This window comes from Monodelphis domestica, chromosome 3 (genome assembly GCF_027887165.1).
Source record: "Monodelphis domestica isolate mMonDom1 chromosome 3, mMonDom1.pri, whole genome shotgun sequence".
Lineage (NCBI taxonomy): Eukaryota > Metazoa > Chordata > Mammalia > Didelphimorphia > Didelphidae > Monodelphis > Monodelphis domestica.
The window spans coordinates 124,065,926-124,088,131 of NC_077229.1; the positions used below are offsets into that span (position 1 = coordinate 124,065,926).

General features: G+C 37.7%; 2 protein-coding genes across 3 annotated transcripts in view; one reads left to right on the plus strand and one right to left on the minus strand.

Moving 5' to 3' along the window:
- The window catches only part of TG (thyroglobulin), a 384,892-nt gene that overhangs the window by 113,850 nt on the left and 248,836 nt on the right, over window positions 1–22,206 (minus strand). The window lies entirely within an intron of this gene.
- Window positions 1–22,206, plus strand: part of SLA (Src like adaptor) — a 94,998-nt gene that overhangs the window by 56,107 nt on the left and 16,685 nt on the right. For both annotated transcript variants that reach the window (XM_007488358.3, XM_007488357.3), the window contains 4 exons: window positions 320–429; window positions 17,132–17,231; window positions 18,266–18,352; window positions 20,958–21,061. In XM_007488358.3, the coding sequence (XP_007488420.1) occupies window positions 369–429; window positions 17,132–17,231; window positions 18,266–18,352; window positions 20,958–21,061 (352 nt within the window). In that variant the 5' untranslated portion in view covers window positions 320–368. The remainder of the gene's footprint in view (window positions 1–319; window positions 430–17,131; window positions 17,232–18,265; window positions 18,353–20,957; window positions 21,062–22,206) is intronic.

Genomic DNA, 22,206 nt, shown 5'->3' on the forward strand with positions numbered 1-22,206 from the left:
CCCAAAGCTGTCTTCAGGTTTTTTATTGCATTCAGCTTGAGGCACAGAAGTAATGGAAACTTTTGCTACAAACAGCATTTGTTAGCGACTTCCCTCTCTGTGGTTTTTTTTTTTCCTCTGCCGTTCCCCTGATAAAACAATTTGAGTTGCTAAGCCTAACCAGCACACACAAATCTCATCATCACATAAAAAACATCATCTTTTAAGAAACAAGCTTCTTTTAAAAAAAATGATACACTATGCATTCTAAATTGGGTCATTCTCTATCCCGAGAAGTTGGTGCCAGCCCATCTTTGAGTGTGTATTTCCTCTGTCTTAGTTTTGAAGCTGCTTCTTCTAAGCCAAGAGTGAGTAATCAAGCAAGAGAGATGGGCAACAGCATGAAGACATCTACTGCAGCACCTGAGAGACCTCTGCCTGGCCCAACGGGTAAGTCCAATTTCTTTGGAATTATTTGTTTGGTGTATGGTCTTTCCAGCAGCTCAATCCATACAAGTGAGAGCTCCCTCAGGAGGACCAGGGAACCATGCATGTCTGCCCAACAATCATTAGGTTGAGCATTAAATCAAAAGAACTGGGTTCCAGTTTTGCTATAGTCTGTGTCCTCTTTTAACATTAATTTTCTCATTTGTAAGATATCAGAGGGCTATTCTTCCAGGTCTAACTTTCTGTGTTCCATTATTCTCTGAAGTTTCTTAGAGATTATAAGGATTCCTACTGAAGGAAATGAGGCAGTACATTGCAGTAGAAAGAGAACTGATATTGGTGTCAGGGACTTTGGATCAGATGTTCTGAATTATAAGCTTTTAGAGGAATCATTTAACCTACCTGGGCCTCAGTTTCCTGATTTATAAAATGAGAGGAGTGCATTAGGTTACCTCTCAGGTTTCTTACAATTCTAAACCATGGATTCTAGGAAGTTTCTATTGAGTTCCGAAAGGAATAAAAAGAGATAAAATGGTAAGTTAACTATATGTGCTTGTGGGTTCTGTGGCCACAGAAAAGAGCAAACAGTACAGCTGTCCTAGGACAGCTGATGGCAAGATACAAGGGGAGCACCCTCTTGATAAGGAGTAAATAAATGATGATAGCTTTGGTATCTGTGCTAGTTTCTCAGGTAAATAATTTTCCAGAGCCCATGGATAATTTAAGATCCCATGGACTAAAGCAGTATATGGATAATTAACTTATAAAGAATTTGGTTCTGGGTAGAGACAGAGTGGAAAATTTTTTTTGTATGTTGACATCAATAAATAACGATATGCCAGGCACTGGGGATACAGAGATGAAAATGGAATAATCTCTGCCCTCAAGGAACTTATTGGGAACAGTTCCCAAGCACTCCTGCCAAAATCCCTTGGTGGAACTGTCAGAGGCAGAACTGAGATGCATAGATTCTTGTTTATGCCCAGTATAACATTTATTTATGTTCACAAGTTTTGGAATTCTTGTAAAAAATGGGATGATTGCTTTAAGAACACCATGTACAAGTGAAAAGTTCATTCAACTTGTATGAGGACACCTGGGTCCTAAGTCTGTGACTGCCAAGAAATGGCTCCATGACTTGACAGGTTAATTTTCCCCTTTGGGTTTCATTTTCCTCTTCTTTAAAATGGGGAGGATTGGAATAGTTGAGCTCCAAGATGACATCCAGCTCTAATACTCTAGAATTTTGTTACCGTTATAAAGATCATTCAAGTTCTGACAGTCTCTCTTTGAACACTGTACCTTCTAGGGTTTGTTCCAAGTCTGACATTCCATGTTCTCTCTATTCTAGTATTCTATTTTCTAAGTTTCTCCCAGTTCAGGTTATTTGTATTCCAATTATACCTTCTAAGGTTCTGTCTAGGTTCAACATTCTATGCTGTATCTATCACATTTGAAGTTCTAAGTTCTCTTCCTTGTCTAATGTTCTATGAATCTATGAAAGTCAAGGAATATATTACTGGCACTCAATTAAGCAATTGCTAGAACTAAAAGAAGTTGAAGGATCAAACTGATCCTCCCCTCCCCCCATTTCCTACTCCCCAAAGAAAGCCCATTTTCTATGTGTTTTAGAACCTGTCATCAGACATTTTCAAACGAATGACTTTTTTTCCTGGGCTGAAACACATTTTTCAACTTGAAGAAAGCTGAGTCAAAGAATCAAAGTGAAAAGAGAGCTTAGAGACTATCTAGTCAAATCCTCTTGTTTTATAGATGAGGACTTGAAAAGTCAAGTGACTTGCCCGATGTCACCTAGTCAGTATTTTTTTTTAAACCCTTACCTTTTGTCTTGGAGTCAATACTGTGTATTGGCTCCAAGGCAAAAGAGTGGAAAAGGGCTAGGCAATGGGGGTCAAGTGACTTGCCCAGGGTCACACAGCTTGGAAGTGTCTGAGGCCAGATTTGAACCTAGGACCTCCCATCTCTAGGCCTGGCTCTCAATCCACTGAGCCACCCAGCTGCCCCCACCTAGTCAGTTGTTTTTAACAGAGCTCTCAGACCCAGGCCTTCTAACTTCCAGTCTAAACTTGAAACTAAGAATGAATGATAGAATAGATAAAATGCAGTCAGAGACAGCACTGAATGCAACTCTGGTCCTAATCTTTACTTATTCTATTAGCTGCTGACTTCTGATACCCTCCTATGCCAAATGACTGTTGACATATTGCTACTCAGTTGTCTTGAGTAATCTGAATTGCACTAGGACTGGAGAGCGATTGATATGCCTCACATTTGGTTGTGTATTACTGTAAGGTGATGGTAAAGACTATTTCCATAAATCTGACTATTCTAATATTGTTTCCATGATGAATGTTGGGCGGTTGTCATTTTAAAGGAAGGGAAATTCTACACATTTAGTGACACACACTATTATAGTGACACATTATTAGAATTCAGGAAAGTCTGAAAAGTCCATGAAGTAGGTGGATCAGAATCATTTATGAAACATTTAGTCTAATAGAGAGGCTAGAGAGGGCATTTTTCTTCAAGCCTGGGTTAGAGTAGAGGACTTCTGAGGTCCATTCCAATGCTGAGATTCCATGAAACAATAGGATGAGGATAATGATTCAATTATTAAAAGCCACAGGGGTCCAGGGACAGAAAGTAAATGGAATTTAAAAAGGACCATGATAAAAGCCAAGTTTTATCTAAAAATAAGTCAAGTATATCCTGATTATTTCTATTCATTCCTTTTTTGAAATTTATCAGAATCTGAATCATGGAATTCCTCTGAGTTCTTCTGTGTTGGGAGGGACCTCAGAAATCTATTGTTTTCCCTGCCTAAGCAAGAATTTCTTCTATAATGGATCATTTGACCTTGCCTAGGAGTCATCCATCCTCTTCTTGGAGACTTTCAGTTATGGGGCACCTACTACCTTTCAAAGTATCCTGTTATATAATTATGTAGAAAGAGTGTTGGGTTTGGAATGAATATATCCTGGATTTGAATCCCACTTCTGACACTTAATAGCTGTATGGTCATAAGTAACTCACTCACCCTTATAGAATGTTTCCTTCAATTTTTATCTTTTTCACTATCTTGTGGGGTTGTTGTGAGGCTCAAATTCAAGAGTGGATATAGTAGTAGTAGTCTCTCAGTAACTGAGGATGACGATTGTCTTTGTGTGTTTTTGTGCACAAAGACACTTGTGCATGAAGGAGATTTAAGTGGAAGAGTTGTTGCACAGAGACAGTCCCACTCTCTCAGCGTTGGAAGCCTGGGTCCAGTGGCACGAAAAGTCGTTACACCTGGAGACTTCAGAGTGGATATAGCAATATGAAAAATGTTAAGTGTTAAATAAATGGCATTTGCCATTGTTTCAGTAGGGCAGGCCTGATGATTAGGAAGCATTTACTGAATCAAATCCAAATGTATAGTTGCCCCTGTATGCCTGCCCCCACCACACCTGCCACTGTTCCCAATTCTAGCCTTTGGGGTCAAGCAGAAATAAGATATTACCTCTGCTATGTGACAACCCTTCAAATCCTTGAAACCAGGCATCATGTCGCCCCTATGTCTTTTCTCCCTAAAGCAGACAGCCCTATTTCCTTCAACCTAATGTCCTCTGCCATATGATGGCTTCACAACAAGATTGTATGTATCTTCTACAGATAAATATTTAAGTTTCATCTGCCTAGAGAGTTACCTGAGAAACTTTAGAGCTCATCTAGTCTAAATCCCTCACTTTTCCAATGAGAAAATTCAGGCCCAGAGAGAGGAAGTTATTTGGCCAACATCACATAATGAGTATCAGGGAGGAAGGAGAACAGGTGGGTAGCACATAAAAAAGGATTGATTCCCAATGCTTCTAGAAAAAAGATACCATATTATAATGTTGATTGGTACATACATATGTTTTATGAGAAATATGCCAGAAATTCTTTATGTGGATTTTGTAACAAACACCAGAAGAGGAGAGTTGTCTCCTTTGGGAGTTACATGTTGTTGTTTTTTGTTTTTTACAATAAATCTACCCTTGCTTATCAGGAGAAACTCATTGGCAATTGGCATCCAGCCTTGACAGTTTCCTTGGTGGTGGCAAGATTTTATTCTTTGAAAGTTGGATTTGATTACTAGAAATAGCCAAGTGCCTCCAGGAACCAAGGCAGATTAAAAAAAAAAGATGAAGAAATAGAATGTGGGGTTAAAGAGGCATGGCACTATAAAAATGAGACTGATTTTTACAAAATCACAGAATTTGAGAGCTGGAAGATCTCGGTGACCTGGTTAAGAGCTGTGCTGGACTCAGCTCAAAGAAGTTCTCAAGTACCAACTGTTAAGTTTTCAGTGTGAACCAGCTAGTTACAAATCAGGGCTTGATCTAGTTTTTGGTTGATCGTCTGGACTTAAAAAGTTATGGAGAAAATGTTAATAATGGAAATTAAACTTAAAAGTGTATCCAATATTTCCCCACCAGGAAAATTGGTTATTAAATGTTTGTCACTATACTGCTGCTCTAGTCAAACCTCTACCCAAAAGGAACCCTTACTATAATACACTCAGAAAATGGGTACCCAGTCTTTTGAAGACTTCCATGGAAAAGCACCTCGGTGGCTCAGTGGATAGACATGGAGTCAGGAAGATTTATTTTCCCAAGTTCAAATCTGGCCTCAGACACTTACTAATTATGTGTGCCCCTGGTCAAGTCACTTAATCTCTGTTTGCCTTTGTTTCCTCATCTGTAAAACAGGGATATTATTATCCCTACCTCCCAGTGGGGATATTAGCACCTACCTCCTGATGTTTTTGTGCAGAACAAATTAAGTAATTTAAAGCACTTAGCACAGTGCCTAGCACAATATACTATATAAATATTGGATATTTTTATTATTATAATGAATGATTATTATACCCACTCAATCAGACACTTAATTAAAAAAAATCCTTGCCTTTTGTCTTAGAATTTATACTATCAGATTTGAACCCAGGATCTAACATCTTGAGATCTGGTTCTCTATCCACTGAACTATTAGTTTTAACAATGATTCTAGATCTTCACTTGTGATTATAACATGAGATAGTCTCTGAACTTGATGTTAAGAATCTTGGATTATGGATTGTGGAATCAAAGACTTAGAGCTTCAAAGGGCCTCAGAGACCTTCTAGTCTGACCCCTTCATTTTATAGATGAAAAAACTGAAGCCCAGGGAAATTGCTCAAGGTAAGGGGCAGGATTTGAACCTAGGTCCTCTGATTTTAGCCAGGTGCAATGGCTAGAGCTCAGGCCTTGGAATCAAGAAGACTTATCTTCATGAATTCAAATCTAGCCTCAGATACTCCCTAGCTGTGGGACCCTGGATAAGTCACTTACCCCTGTTTGCCTCCATTTCCTCATCTGCAAAATGAACTAGAGAAGGAAATGGCAAACCACGTCAGTGTCTCTGCTAAGAATGGGGTCCAAATGGGGGGAACCAAATGGGGTCATGAAGAATTGGACCTGATTGAAACAATTGAATAACAAAACCTGTTTTCACATAATTCATATTTCACAGTGGTTTTGTTTTTTCTTCTATGAGACAATGACAAAGCAGAGAAGGGAATTGAAGTTTTGTGAAGGTTACTCCATGGATGCAGTCCCTTCCCTTTTGTCTCTGTATATATTTTGTAGGGGGATGAGGCATGGCAAGTGTTATGCAAAACAGGTCCTGTGTAAAGCTCTTGAGGTCACTTGTGTATTCCCTGGGCATCCTACCCACAATGGAAAGAACTCTAGATCTGTGGCCATAGGATCTGGATTCCATTTCAGTTCTGCCTTGTTCCAGTTGTGTGCTTAGAGTGGCACCTACTTTCTCTGAATCTCAGTTTCCATTTCTGTAAAAATGAGGCTAACCCAAATGATCTCTAGGCTTTTTTCCAGATCTAAATTTCTGATTCTATGTATACTAATACTTACTAGCTGTATGTCTTTGGGCATTTGGTTCCTATGAATCTCAAATTGCTCATCATTTTCCTAAATGAAGATAAGACTTATTGTGATGGAAACGCTTCACAAATTTTAAAATGTTATAGTATAATAAGCTAATACGTGGACGTTTTTGGCTTGTCAATCCCAATCCAATAAGCTATTATTAAGTGTCTCCTTTGGGCAAGGCACTATCAATACAAAAACAAAATGAAAAATGGAGCCTCCTCTCAAGTGAAGCAGTGGATAGATTTCTCCATCTGGAGTTAGGAAGACTCATCTTTGTGAGTTAAAATCTGACCTCAGACACTTACTAGTGATGTGACCCTGGACAAGTCACTTAACTCTGTTTACGTCAGTTTTCACATCTATAAAATGAGCTAGAGTAGAAAATGGCAACCTACTCCAGTATGTCTGCCAAGAAAACCCAAAATGGGATTAACAAGATTTAGATATGACCGAACAAAACTCTCAGTAGCTTATATTTACTGGATGGTCGGGATTGAGTTAAAAAGAGAAAGAGACAATGATAAAAACTGACATCTATGGAACAATTTAAGGTTTGTAAACCTCTTTATATGTTCTATACAATTTGATCCTTATATCATCCCTATTATAGATGCAAGAGAGGCAAGAGTCTATTATTATTCCCACTGAACAGATGAAGAACTCAAGGTTCAGACAGAGAATCTTGTTCAAGGTCACAAAGCCAGTCAATATCTGAAGTTAGATTCAAACTTGACTTAAGTCCAGTGCTTTATCTATTAGACTACACTGCCTAGACTATAACAAGCTCATTGAGAAATGAAGAATTTCTGTTTTCACATGCTCTTTTTGTTCAATCAACTCAGTCGTTTCTGACTTTTCAGGACTCCATTTGGAGTTTTCTTGTCAAAGATACCTGGAGTGGTTTGCCATTTCCTTACCTACTTCATTTACAGATAAAAAAAACTAAGGCAGAGTTCAGTGAGTTATCCAGGGTCACAAAGCTAGTAAATATTTGAGGCCAGATTTGAAGTCAAGTCTTCCTGACTCCAGGCCTGGCACTCTATTGTCTTCATCCTAAAAAAAAACTACAGCAAAAATCACAAATAGACCACCAGCAAACAGATGGCAGAAACAGAAAATACAAATGCAAAATGCTCCCCCCAATTTTTAATTATTTAAAGAAAATGTAATTTTTTCCCACCCTCCTTTAGTAGAGAGGGAGAAAAGTAAAATTATCTTCAATGATAACTAAAGAAATTCATGCCCAGAGCCCTTAAATGGCTTCTAAGTAACCATACAACATGGCAGCAGCAACAAAGGATATTTCCCCCTCAATGGTCACATCATACCTTGTGTTAAAGTTCTTTCTGTATTTGGCTTCTTCTTCAAAACTATAAGCTCCCTGAGGGCAATGACCCAATCTTTACCTTTCTTTCTCCCTATAACACATAACAGGGAGCCTCAAAAATAGCAGTTGCTCAAAAAATGTTGATTGAATGAGTCAGTGAAGATTTAGATCTGCTTCTCCTCTTTCCTCAAGTATTCTTTCCAGTAAATTTTGTCATCTTTTCATTCTCTACTCATACTCCATCTAACCTCGTCCACTCTCGAACTCTTACAAAACTGAGGGAGGTAGAATGATTCACATGGCTAGAAAAAACATTGGACAACATTCAATCCAGTTTACCTCCTCATTTTAGAGATAAGCAAGTCAAGTTGCAGAAAGGGGACTTGAATTACCAAAGGTCACTTTACTCATTAGTGGCTTTGACACTGAAGACACCAATCTCTAGACACATTTGCTTTCTTCCACTAGCTACCTTTGAACATATTCATCATGAGTCTGCTTGACCCCTGTTACTTTTCTATGTTACCAGATCCAGGCTTTATCTACTAGGAGTTCTTGGCTGTCTTACAAGAAGACCCCTAAACAAAAGGCAAATTTATTCTGACCTAAAGGCAGAGATGATTTCCTCCATGAACTTGATTTTGGTCCATCCCATGCAGTCCTTGCCCTCTACATCAGGGGAAGAGAGAGAATAGATGTACTGCTCTCTTCATCACTTCCTCCACCCATCACTGGGATCAGCTGGATTCTCATTAGAGAATTCATTTCATTTCATTTCAAAGGAGTTGACATCTAATATTACACTTGATATCTATTCCTTTTTCTTTGTATACACACATTCACACAGAGATGCGTTTAGACAAAAATACAAGCAGATGCAAATATCTTGGATCTAGGGCAGCTCTCAGTGACTCTCTCTCTACAGAGGCAGCCAAACCTCTTTCAAAGCTGGGAAGATTGGAGAGGGAGATCTAAGAACAAAGCTGATTCAACTGCATGAATAGGCATAGCCGAGTCTGCACCCTGGACCTTTACTGAGTGGAACAAAGTACAGAGTAGTCTTCCATGTCTGATGGAGTGCCAAGTCATTTTGTGGGATCAAATTGCATCTGTCACTGGGGAGATACTTTAGTCTCAATTCTAGATCATTAAGAGTGCTCAGAAAATGCTTCCTTACTCACCTCCTTCTTCTAGAGGCATCATCAGAAAATGCATTTTGGTAACTTTCTTTGTTCTTTCATCTGCTGATGCCTTCCTCTCTAGGGGCCGCCTTCCATCTACTCTGTATTTATTACTTGTAGGTCCCGATTTATAAATATGTTGCCTTTCCAGAGAGAATAGGATATAAGTTCCTTGAGGGCAAGAGCCTTTTTCTCGTTCTTTGTATCTTCAATGTAACACAATGCCTGGCACATAGCCAATGCGTTACTTGTTTGTTGAATAATTGCAAACACTGCAACACTTATTTCTCCCTTTCCCCATTTACCCAATGGAAGAACTATTTCCTTTTACACTCAGAAAGAGACATACAACTTTTCCATTAGCAGAGTGTACCTCTCAGATCAGATCAGGCTGGTTTACTCTTAAAATAATAACACTGAGTAGCATAGAAACAACTCACATTTATATAGATAAAATGGATAAAAAGCACATTTAATTGGATGCACACAAAAAGCCCATGAGGCAGGTGGTGCAAATATTGCAGATGAGATCAATGAGGCTCCCAGAATTAAGGTGACTCTCTCTCAAGGTCATATAGCTAAATAATGGCACAAGGACTCAAATCCAGGTAATAAATACATGGGATATCTGGGAAATCTTAAACTATAATAGCTATGGAAACCAGAAAGGGTCTTAGATATCATTAGATACCACCTCCTCATTTTACAGATAAGGAAACTGTGGCAGAGGAGGGAAAGTCGTCTTGAGCCAGGATAACAGGGAGCATCAAAGTTGGGATTCAAACACAAGTTCTTGATCTTTCCACCATATTCTCAATGTAGTCTTTCTATACTTACACTCCTCATTTTTATAAGCTGGGATGTTGCCAAATAACCCAAAGACCTCTTCTTCAAAGGGGACAAAGAGGCCAACATGCATGAGCACATCTCAGGAAAACACCACTGTTGATTTGCCTCTGGGTCTGTTTTTTGAAGATGCAAATAGCCTCAGTGTAGTTTCTTTTTTTCCATTATCACTCTTAAAGCAGTTAGAAGGGTCCCCTCAGATAAAGAGTATTTCCTCCTTCTTTCCAAATACACAGGTAACTGGAGGAGGTAGGAAGATCATATCCTATAGGCCCCTTTGTCACTTCTATCATTAAAGTCTCCTAAATAATTACCCATGACATTTATTTCCTCTTTTCTCTTTGGCATCTTTAAATAAAGACCCAGCAAAAGTCCCTGTCCTCATGGAGTGGACCATCTACAGAGGAGTTTAATTTCCATATCTGCATAATGCAAATGCCTGGGCTGTGAAGGTGGTAACGGAGTGATGTGTTTTAACTCCTGCTGTCTAATATCACCAGTGCTTACTCATTTGTCCAGTTTCAAACAAGTCAACATCAGATATTTTACTTGATAGCCATTGCTTTTCATTTAAGTCATAATTATGGGTTGTTGCTACGTATGGTAAGATTTCTGATTTGTAGGGTTCTTCCTTTTCATTCTTGAGGCACAGTGGATAAAATCCCAGACCTGGAGTCAGAAAGATTCAATTTCCTGAGTTCAAATCTGGCCTCAGATATTTAGTAGCTGTGTGACCTTGGGCAAATCACTTAACTCTTTTTGCCTCAGTTCTTCTTTTGCTCATTGGGCGCCATGCCTGTGCCTTCCACCCTTTGCCTTTCTAATGCTAGGATATCTCATTCAGCTGGCAGCTCAACAATCCTCTCATGGGACGCTTTCAATATGACTCATTAATTGCAAATCAACCCATCTTTCGATGTATCATAAGTATCTTATTATGTCTAAAAATAGTCCTCAAGACAGGGATGGGCAACAAGCCCTTTATGCACCAATAACTCAAGAGGAAGTTCTGGACTTGGAGAAGTGTTGAAGAGGAGAAAAAAGCAAAAGAGGAAATTCTCAGCTGCCATCACTGGTAGACAGCTGCTCTGACCACACCTCATATCATTTCCCATACTTGCTTGGATTTGCTCAGCCAGTCACTATTGGTGCTGGTTTGGGTGCAGAGTTTGCAGTGCTTGAAAATTAACCATCACCATGTATTCAAGGGAGAGTTAAAAAAGAAAAAAAACAACAACTGTGGGGCCTTATGATTTCATGTGTGACATTTGTGGCTGCCCCAGTCTTGTTCCTCTTTTGATTCAGTCCTTCTCATGCCTAGACACAGATTTTCTGCATTGGTCCCATTTCTAAGTCCAGGTTCTCAGCAGGAAATTCTATTTTTCATCTTCAGTTGAAGGGAAATGAGATTTGCTCTTAGAAAATAAATTTGAGAAAAGATGTTGTAAGCTAAACTGGGATTTTTGAAGTTTATAGATCTAGAAAGGCACAAACTGCTTTGAGGAAAACTGTGCAGGGATCATAGACATTGAGTTGCAAAGGATCTTAGAGATTATCCAGAGGCAGCTAGGTAATTCAGTGGATAGAGAGCTATGCTTAGAGTCAGGAAAACTTGAGTGCAAATTCAGCATCCACTAGTAAAGTGATTTAACCTCTATGTGGCTCAGTTTCCTCATCTGTAAAATGGGGATAACAATAGCACCTATCTCTCAAAGTTTTGTGAGAATCAAGTGAGATAATATTTGTAAAGCGTTTAGGACAGTGCCTGGCACACAATAAATATTGATTTTTCCTTCCATCCTTCATTTAAAAGCCAGCCCCTTGGTTTACAGAGGAAACTGAAACCAAGAGGAAAAGTGATTTGGACAAGTAATTAGTAGTGCTATGATTCAAACCTAGGACTTCTGAATGTAAAGGCAATTCTGCTTTTCACTGTACTAAATGTTTTATTTATATTATATGAATATAAATTACAAGTGTTTATTGATTTGAGTTAAATTCCTTCCTTCCTTCCTTTCTTTCTTCCTTCCTTCCTTCCTTCCTTCCTTCCTTCCTTCCATCTTGGAAACAATACTAAGTATTGGTTCCAAGGCCGAAGAACAGTAAAGGCTAGGCAATGGGAGCTAAGTGACTTGCCCAGGTTCCTACAATTAGAAAATGTCTGAGACCAAATTTGAACTAGGACCTCCCATCTCTAGGCCTGGCTCACAAGTTAATGAACCACCAGTTGCCTCCCAAGTCCCACAATATATATTTTAATAGGAACTTTTGTCTAGCCACACTTCCTTCATCTTATAGTTATGATATTGATTTTTTAAACTTCTCCAAGGCTACATTTATCCCTATTCATATGTTCTGGTTAGAATTGGCACAAAGGTCTAACCTGTTGAGATATTTTGGACAACTGATTCTGGCATCCAATTTGTGAGTTACCTTTCCTAGCTTTATATCAAATTTGACAAACATGCCTGCTATACCTTATACATACCACTAATAAAAATGCTAAAAGTAGTATAGTTTGCAAGGCAGAGAGTTGAACCTGATGTTAGGAAAACCTGAGTTTAAATTTTACCCGAGACCCTCATAAACTGTATGACCATGGTCATATCCCTTATCCTCTCTAGGACTTAGTTTCCTCTTTTATAAAATGAGAAGTCTGGACCTGATGACTTTTACTATCCCTTCCAGTTTTAAATCGATGATTATATGATCCTCTCATGAACAAGATCCTCCATGGCCTAGAGAACTCCACTAAATACTTTTTTCAAAAAAAAAATTAATGATTAATGGGCATTTAGGTGGCACAATATGAAGAGAGCCAGGCCTTAAGACATCTTTCTGTATTCAAATCTAGACTCAAACACTTATTAGTTGTGTGACCCTGGGTAAGTCATTTAATCCTATTTGCCTCAGTTTCCTGAGCTAGAGAAGGAAATAGCAAACCTCTCCAATATCTTCACTAAGAAAATCCCCTTGGGATCATGAAGAGCTGGATGTGACTGAAAAATGACTAAACAACATTAATAAATATTATTTGGTTGGATCTATTCAACTCTTTTCAAATACACCTAATCCAATGGTTCTCTAACAAACGTTTCTGCCTCTTTCCCACATAATAGCACAAGAGAGACTGTTTTGTTAATATTTAGCTGAACTATACTTAGAGAATGTCCTTGATATTTCAGTCTGATAACCCCGTCAGAAAAGGAAATGAGGTTAGTTATGTTTGTCCTTTGTGATCACTATTTCCTTTTCTAGATTGTCAGCAATCATCGTTAAAAGTTTGAGAAATTTGCTGGGAATCAGAGTTAAGTTGGTCTTTTGTTGTCAGACCATATTCACTTGTTACCCCCCCCTTTTTAAAATTTTAGCACAAGATATGCTTTTCTAAAATTCCATGATCCCTCTCATTCTGTATCATCTTTTAAAGTCATTAGTAGTGACTGAGTAGTCTCATTAGTCAAGTCTTTGTTTGCCAACCAAGCCCTAAGTTGGGTCACAGAGTCAGACAACTGAAAACAATTGACAACAATAATGACAAGAAGTCACTTGGATTCATCAAAGGGGACATGCTTCCTTAATATAGCCATTCTTAATAAATTGGGTATCCACTCACTAGACATTTTAGTTTTGTCCTTTCCAGTCCAAAGACCATACATTTAAAGATAGAAGAGTTCTTAGAGTTCCTCCATTTTAAGATGAGGAAACTGATCATTCTTCTTGGCAGAAGCAATAGAAGTAAAATTAAGTTAGGCAACTTTGACAACTCTCTTCTGTCAGTGATCAGCACCCTCCTTTCCATCCTGAGAAATGGTCTTCTCCTTTTGATTCTTTTCTTTTTCCCAACGTAGCTTTAGACTCCCTTTCTCCCTTTTGTCGCCTTTAGCTTTCCTTCATAGACTCAGCTCATTTTGAATGGTAGCACTCCTGACATAAGACCATGTCTCACCCTTTTGTACTGAGCATGTCTTTTAGAAATGTAATTTGGCCACTGAATTACCTGTGATCTACATCGATCCTTGAAGAAAAATTTCCCCTTCTCCTCCTCTCTCATAATATCTTCAGGATTTCATTTTGGATAGTTTCCTATCTCTTCTAAGCTGTCATCTCTTTTGGAAATCAGCTCTCTTAAACCCTACAATATGCGTTGGAACATGCCAGATCATCTAGATGAAAACTCTTCTTTCACAGGTGGAGAAAGTGAGGGACAATGAATTGTCCAAGTCACAGACAGTAAGTACAGGAGTTGCAACTAGAATCCACATTGTTTGACTTCTAGACCAGTGTTCCATCCATGAAACCAGTTTCTCGCAGAATTATTTGGCTATAGGATTTTTGCCCTTTGGCCCATGGCACCAAGTATAGGATCTGACACACCATGGACACTTAAATCCCTATTGATTGAGCTAGACCTTGAAATATATGGCTAAAACCTACACATGTAGTATAGTCATTGGGTTATGTCACAGAATCCTGGAATGCAAGAATTAGCAAATGCATTAATTAGATTCCAACTTATGCTATCGTTTGTTGCCCAGATTGGTTGACTGTAGATGCATTTCATTCAGTGAAGCCATAAATGCCAGCAGGAAATGAAGGGCGTGAAATTTTACAAGTGATTTTGATTTTCTTTGCTGAATTTCCTAGCATGGACAAAGACTTTACAATTACTCAGATGTTATGATCACACCTAGTCTAATATAGGCCAACATAGTCGTATCCTTCACAACAGAAGTGTAGCCAGAACTCTGATTCATGTGTTTTGCCTCATGTTCTCCCTTTGTTGGCACATTTGTCAGCTTTGACACTGAATTAGGTTATATATACTCCTGCACACAGTAAGTACTTAATAAATATTTGCTCAATTTAATTAAGCTGAAATAGGGTACATCTACATAAAATTGCAATGCCTTGTCTTTGATTTTTTTATTTGGCCAGAATTGAGAGCATTTATTCAATTTCTTAGCTCAGCATGAATGTTTGGACAATTTTTTTTTTAATCCATCCAAGCTTACAGATACTTTAGATGTCCTGAAAGGGGGTATGAGGAGGAGTGGGGGAGGTTTGCATGTTCAAAATTGAGGTTTGAGCAGTTTCGAGCCTGAACTACTTGAATTTTTCAGTGTGGTAATCTTTAATCTGGTGTTTAACCCCAAGTGTGTAGGAACACATCCTTCCTATATAAAGTTTCTATTATTGTCACACTTATCAATTTGCTGGCTTTTAAAAACGCCCACCTCTCTCAAAGCTTCCCTTCAGTCTTTCACTGCAAATTTTTCCAGTGAGATTCACTATTTCATACTGAGAGTACTGTTGATACAAAATATTATTCATCCTGGAAAATCTCTTAAAAATGTAGCATAATGGGCAGCTATAGTAGACAGAGAGCTCAGTGGATAGAGAACTAGACCTAGAGAAAGGAGGTCCTGGATTCAAATTCAACCTCAGATACTTTCTAGCTGTGTGACTGTGGGCAAGTCACTTATCTCCATTTGCCTAGACTTTACCGCTCTCTTGCCTTGGAGCCAATATTTTATATCTATTTTAGGACAGAAGGCAAAGGTTTAAAAAAAGGAACATAGTCACTTAATTTTAAAAGAGCCAAGTAGCCTTCTTGGACCAGGTACAAATGGATTTCACTATACTGAGATGGGCTGATTGAATCTTTTCTTAATTGTAGTACAATGCATTGAAATCTCCTTTCATAGATGAGGTTCCAGTTGATGTACCATAATTGTCCATAGCAGTATGATTCAAACTGTGTCTCTCTCCATCCCTCTGGGGAACATAAAGCACCTTTATTTTTACTAGATTTGAAGCTTCCCACACATGTCATATGGTTTTCCAAAGAGGTGATGAAGAGTAAATCAAGCTAGCAAGCTAGGGAGCCAGAAGTCTGATGTTCTAGTACCAACCTCAATTTTAATCCTCAATTTCCTCATCCTTAAATTGAGTTCATTGGCCTTAGTAAGTTTTCTAACATGTGAAATTCAGTTTCCACAAGAAAATTTGATACTAGTAATGACTTTTTCTTTAAATATTTCCCTTAAATCTTAAACTTGTAGGTATCAAAAAGCTCATTACATGTGATTTTTTCAAGCAAGAAACTAGTTATGACTCATGCATTTATTTGCCAATTCACTCATTCATTCATTTTATTTTTGTTCATCATCATTTTGCTTCAAAATATCTCTGGAAAATTTCATACCAATAATTCTATTGAATTCATTTTCCTGGAGCACTTACTATGTGCTAGGTACTATATTGGCCCTGGATCTACAAAGACAATTACAAAACAATCCCTGCCCTCAAAAAAACCCTCATTTTACTAGGTAAAGGTAGTTTAAATATACAGTGACACAAAATATTCTGAGAAGAAACAGATCACTGATATCTGAGGGAATCAAGAAAAATTAAGACCAAGAGTTGCTGCCTGTGGTGAGCACTGAAGGAAGAGAGAGATGGGAGACAGATGTGAAGAGGGAGGGGGCTCCAGGACAGGGACACAGAGGAAGACGGTGGGATAAGGAATTTTGGTAACAATGAAGAGGCCACTTTGATTCATTTACTTACACACACACACACACACACACACACACACACACACACTCATACACATTTACCTTCTGTTCTAAAATTGATCCTGAGTATCAGTTCCAAGGCAGAAGGGCAATAAGAGCTAGGCAATGGGGATTAAGTGTTTTGCCCAAGTTAATACAGCTAGGAAGTATCTGAGACCACATTTGAACTCAGGACCTCCCATCTTCAGGCCTGGTTCTCAATCCACTGAACTACCTAACTTCCCCGTAATTTTTCTTGGGAAACTCTGACTAAGGCCACTGAGTTCAGTTTAAGGATGAGGAAACTGAGGATTAAAATGAGGTCATACTTCTATATGATATGGTGAGAGTAAAGAAAAACCTTACAGGCTCTCTCTTGCTCTATTGAATAGAATGCTTTTCAAAAATAGTCAATATCAAGAAATTCTTGAATTCTCTGCATCTTTTCAGCCATTCTGTATCTATAAAGATAGGATCAGCAATAGAATATAATTTACCAAAGCTGTTTCATGCCGTTGACTTGTCTCATTTTCATCTATGTATCTTCAGTACTAAATACAGTGGTTCCCACAGAGGAATTTCTTTAAAACTTTGTTTATTTTTTTTTTGTGCCTTTGGATCCCCAACACTGAGCATAGTGCCTGTGATATGGTAAGAAGTTAATAAATGATTATTGGATTGGATTGGTTCAGATTGTACTGTCATATCTCAATTTTATATATCCCCTGATACCTACACATAGAGGAGAATTAATAAAGATTTTTTGAATTGGATGAATGGATGGATGAGGCTTTGAAAATACTTGTTCTTCTCCTCTAGGACTGGACAATGACTTCCTTGCTGTTCTTTGTGATTATCCATCTCCTGATATCAGCCCACCTATATTCCGCCGAGGAGAGAAATTACGTGTGATATCAGAGTAAGTTTCCTTCCCAGGAACCACTAGGGATTCTGAAAATAATGTTTCCCATTCATATAGCATTTTAAAGCATATAAAGATTTTCATAGCAACCCTTCAAGCTTGGTAGTAAAATGTGCATCATGTCTATTATACATATGAAGAAACTGAGACACATAGAGAAGTGAATTGTTGATAGCCACATAGCTATTGAGTGGAAGAACTGATTGAAATTAAAACCTAGGGTTCTTGAATCAAAACTCAGCATTCTTTCTCCAGGGCCATGCTATCCCTCTTTAGGTTAAACAAACAAACAAACAAACAAATAAATAAACAAACAAATAAATAAAGCCATCCAATTATGGTGAGAACACAAAGTCATGGGCTGAGCTTCTCATTTAATTAATGAGCTCAGTAGAAGATAAGAGACAAATTCACTTAGGAAATATCATAGTATCACAGTATTTGTATCATAGTATCACAGTATATTGTATCATAGTATCACAGTATCACAGAATTGCAGAATTGCAAGGAGCCTTAGTAGTCATCTGGTCCAACCTATACCTCCCAAAGGATGTCCACTACTATAACGTATCCAGCAAGTGGCTCTTGATTGACTAATAGGTTGCAGCTGATCATCTTTGAGGTTTCTTTCAATTCTAGGACCCTGATTCTATGGTAGTGGAAATAATAAGCAGGGTTACATTATAGAGAGAGTACTAGATTAGGAGTCAAACATCTGGGTTCAAATCCTACTTTGGACACTCAATAATATATGACTTTTGGCAAGTCATGTGAAATCTCTGAACCTATGAGATGTAAATAATAATAATATCTAAAACATTTTTCTTACGGGGTTGTTGCGAAGATGTAATGAGGTCACACTTATTAAGCAGTTGGCAAGTCGTTGGTAATCTCTATCTATTATCATTGATCCTTGCCACTTACTATCCTTGTGAACTCCTGAAAGATTATGACTTGCTATTGACTGCCATTTACTATCAATGTGATCTTCCTTAGACTAAATATGATAATTTGTGTTGCTCTTTATATAGCGAAGGAGGCTGGTGGAGAGCGATTTCCCTTAGTACTGGCCGAGAAAGTTATATTCCTGGAATGTGTGTGGCCAAAGTTTACCATGGGTGAGTCAATTTCCTAAACTCTAACATCCTAACTGAGAAAGACAATATGGTTTTTGACAATTAGCCTACAAGCTCTTTATAGCAAATGATATATTTTAAAATAATTTTTATTTGATTTGTTAAAAATTTATTTCACATGCTTAACATATATAAAATATATGTAGTGTAACATAGTATAATATACGTATATGTTATATTTAGATATTATTTTTATTTATTTGATTACTAGGGCAGTTGGTGGTACAGTGAATTGAGTACCAGGCCTGAAGTCAGGAAGACTCATCTTCCTGAGTTCGAATCTGGTCTCACAACATTTACTGGCTGTGTGACTCTGAGCAAGTCACTTAAGAGTGTCTCAGTCCTCATCTATAAAAAGCACTGTAGAAGAAAATGTCAAACCAATTCAGTCTCTTTGCCAAGAAAGCTCTAAAATGGAGTCATGAGGGGCTGGACATGGCTAAAACCACTGAAAAACAACAAAATCAATCATATATCTAGAATTTAGAATTACATAGCAGTTAGCACATGCAGAAATAGATGTGTCTGTTCCTTGGTGCCCTCTACCTTCTCAGGCAAATGATAGTAGGTATTTGGAAATGAGCAATAACATGGGATGGAAAATAAAACACGATAAAATCTGTCACTTGTACCTTCCGTGCTAGGTGGTTCAATGGATAGAGCACTGCATCTGGTGGCAAAAGGACCTAAGTACAAAGCTAGCTCTTGCTAGCTGTGGAATTTGGACAAGTCATTTAATCGTTATTTACCTTAGTTTCCTCAACTGTAAAATGGGGACATAAGAGTACCTTCCTCCCAGGGATGTTGTGAGGACTAAATGAGATAACATTTATAAAGTACTTTGCATAGTATCTTTCAAATTTTAGTAGATCTTATATAAATACTATAACCTTTTTAATTTGGTTAAAACTTGCTGCTACTGGCAGTCTTTTAGACTGAGGAAAAATACAGAGTATGACAAATAATGTGAAATTGTAGGAATTCCTAATCCAAACTATCCAAATGGAAGATTTCAATTGAACAAGATCACTATACTTAAACTTATACTTATACAAAACTTTCTTGGAAGAAGAAAAATAAAGAGGAGGGAGAGAAAGAAAGAAAGAGGAAGGAACAGAGAAAGAGGGAGGAAGAAAGGGAGAAGGAAGGAAGGAAGAACAAAAGGAAGAAAGGATGGAAGGAAGGAAGGAAGGAAGAAAGAGGAAAGAGAATATTTGCCAACTGGTCTCTAAAAGTACTGCATTTACATTTAGATAAGATCTTGGCAACCTACATTGCCTGCTACCATGGAGATCTTGTAAGATGATATATCAAAAAGTCTTGCATTTCTCGGAAGAGTAACTAGATACGTTTTCAGCAATGCTTATTCAGTTCAATTTAATTCAATAACTTTCTTTTTGGCATCTATCATGTATGTATTTTTCTGCTAAGCTAAGTTATTAATGCTTATGTCTGTCTGTATCATCGAATGTATGTATATATCTTTGCTTACCAAGAGGTGGTCCATCTTTGTAGGATAAACTTCCCTAAGTTTGACTGGCCTGACCTTCAGATGATAGTTACATCAAGTCTGCTCCTGGACTTTTACTTAAAGCCTGCCCAGCTCAGTAGGATCTAATCAAACATGTCCCCCATTAGCATAATCTATGAGGACTCAAGCTCACTGACATGCCCATTGCGAAGCACTAAAAACAGCTTTGTTGTAGGATAGAAAAATAGAGTTATATCCTTCACCAACGTTCTCCTCTGATTCCTCATATATAAAGTGAAAATTTGTATTTCTATGTTTATGAAATATTGTGTTGTAACTTATTTTTATTGTATATAGTAACACAAACCACCTACTAACAAAGTATTTCCAAGTATGGGTCTGAGCCATTTATGCAAAATAAAAAAAAGGATCACTTATATTTGGTTTTTGAAATATTCATGTTTAAGCAAGAATATTTAAAAGTGAAAGCGTTCATCTTTTTAAGAAAGCTAAAACCTCTATTTACAATCTGGTTTGTAGGAAAATGAAATTGCTAAATTCTAGCTTTACAAGTCTTACTTGACTGGCTGAAAGGATCCAAATATGTGTCATGTTAATTTAGGAACAAAAAAAGATGTGTGGTATGGTGCAAAGAGCCCTGGCTCTACAGTCAAAGGAGTTGAGTTCAAGTCATACCTATCTGTGATACTGGCTATTTGTGTAACCTTGAGCAAATCACATATTTTCCATGAGTATCAGTTTCCTTACCAGTAAAATGAGAAGGAAATGGATTAGATGACCTGGGAGGTACTTTCTAGTTCTAGAACTATGATTAGGGAGAGATGATGATAACATGCATTTATAAAGCACATTGATATTTGCAAAAGTATTTTAATCTCTGGAAATCAAGAATGGTCGACCCATCAGTTTACCTTTGCCATCTGTAACACTGTAAAACTCATTCACTCACATTTTGCAGAGTGCAACTTTTTGATAATTTTTTCATAGCCCGAGCTGAATTTGACTCTCTGGTTCTAAGGGTAAGTGACACAGGGATAGAGAGAGTTCTAATGGACAGAGAATAAGAAAATTCATGGGATCTGTCTTCTTTTCCAGTTGGCTTTTTGAAGGATTAGGAAGAGACAAAGCTGAAGAACTTTTACTGCTGCCTGACACAAAGATGGGCTCCTTCATGATCAGAGAAAGTGAAACTAAGAAAGGTGAGGGAGACCAAAAGGTGCTTTTTTCCATACTGTTATCGGATTTCTATACATTTCTTTCCCACTTGACTCATTATGACCCTTCATTGGCGCACCCTCCTACACCTCTGGCAACCATATCCAAAACTGGTAAGCTAACGAGCAACCTACACACTACCTAAAGCATCTGGTTCATATGAAAGTACAAGATCTGGAAATACAGAGATTGGTAAACAAGATGGCGGAAAGAAATGGAACCACGGAATTCTGGTTCTAAAAGAGACTTGAGAATACAGAATGTTAGAACAAGAAGAAAGCTTGGGATGTTAGCACTCGAAGGGATCTAATACCTTAGAATATTAGAATATAGATGTCAAAATGTCAGAACAGGAAGAGGTCTTAGACCACAGAATGATCTAGCACATGACCTGGAATGTTAGCATAGGAGATCAACTAAGAATGTATACTGTTAGAACACAAGGTATATTAGAACTGGGAAAAAGAAACCATTGTGATTAAGTAAGCCTTAGGGAAATAGACCAAACAAACTGATCTTTTCTGGATTTACCCATCACTGTTATTATTACATATACCAATGACCAGTAGGTAATGGTGAAGATAGTAAGATCTTGAAAAATAAAGAGTAATAGCATTCATATTTATTAGAGAAGGTCTTATATGAATTGTGCAAATTAGTGCAAACCAGGAGGCTCTTTTTTAGAGTATGTTTTCCATGCAATTTTTTACAATTAAAAAAAAAACAAATAAGAAGCTTTAGGATGTTAAGTGTAAAAATAATTTTAAGGGGGCAAGTATTCTGGGACATTAATTAAATGCTGGACAAATGGCTACCCAAGTCATTTTTCAGTTTAATATATATTATTAACATTTAATCCATCCTTTTCTTAATTCAAGACACCAATAAAAGAATAAATTAAGTCCTGAAACATAACATTTTGGGATTTCTGATGTATAAATATTCACACTCAATTTAACAATTGGCTCTTGTGAACCAGCTATAACTGGCTCTAATCTATCCCCAAATTACCCTCTAATCTCCAATTTTAGTTGTGAAAAGCGAGGGACTAATAAATCAAGTGACTTGCCTGAAGGCACGCAGGTGGCAGAGCTAGGATTCACATGGAAGACTTCCATCTCCACATTCA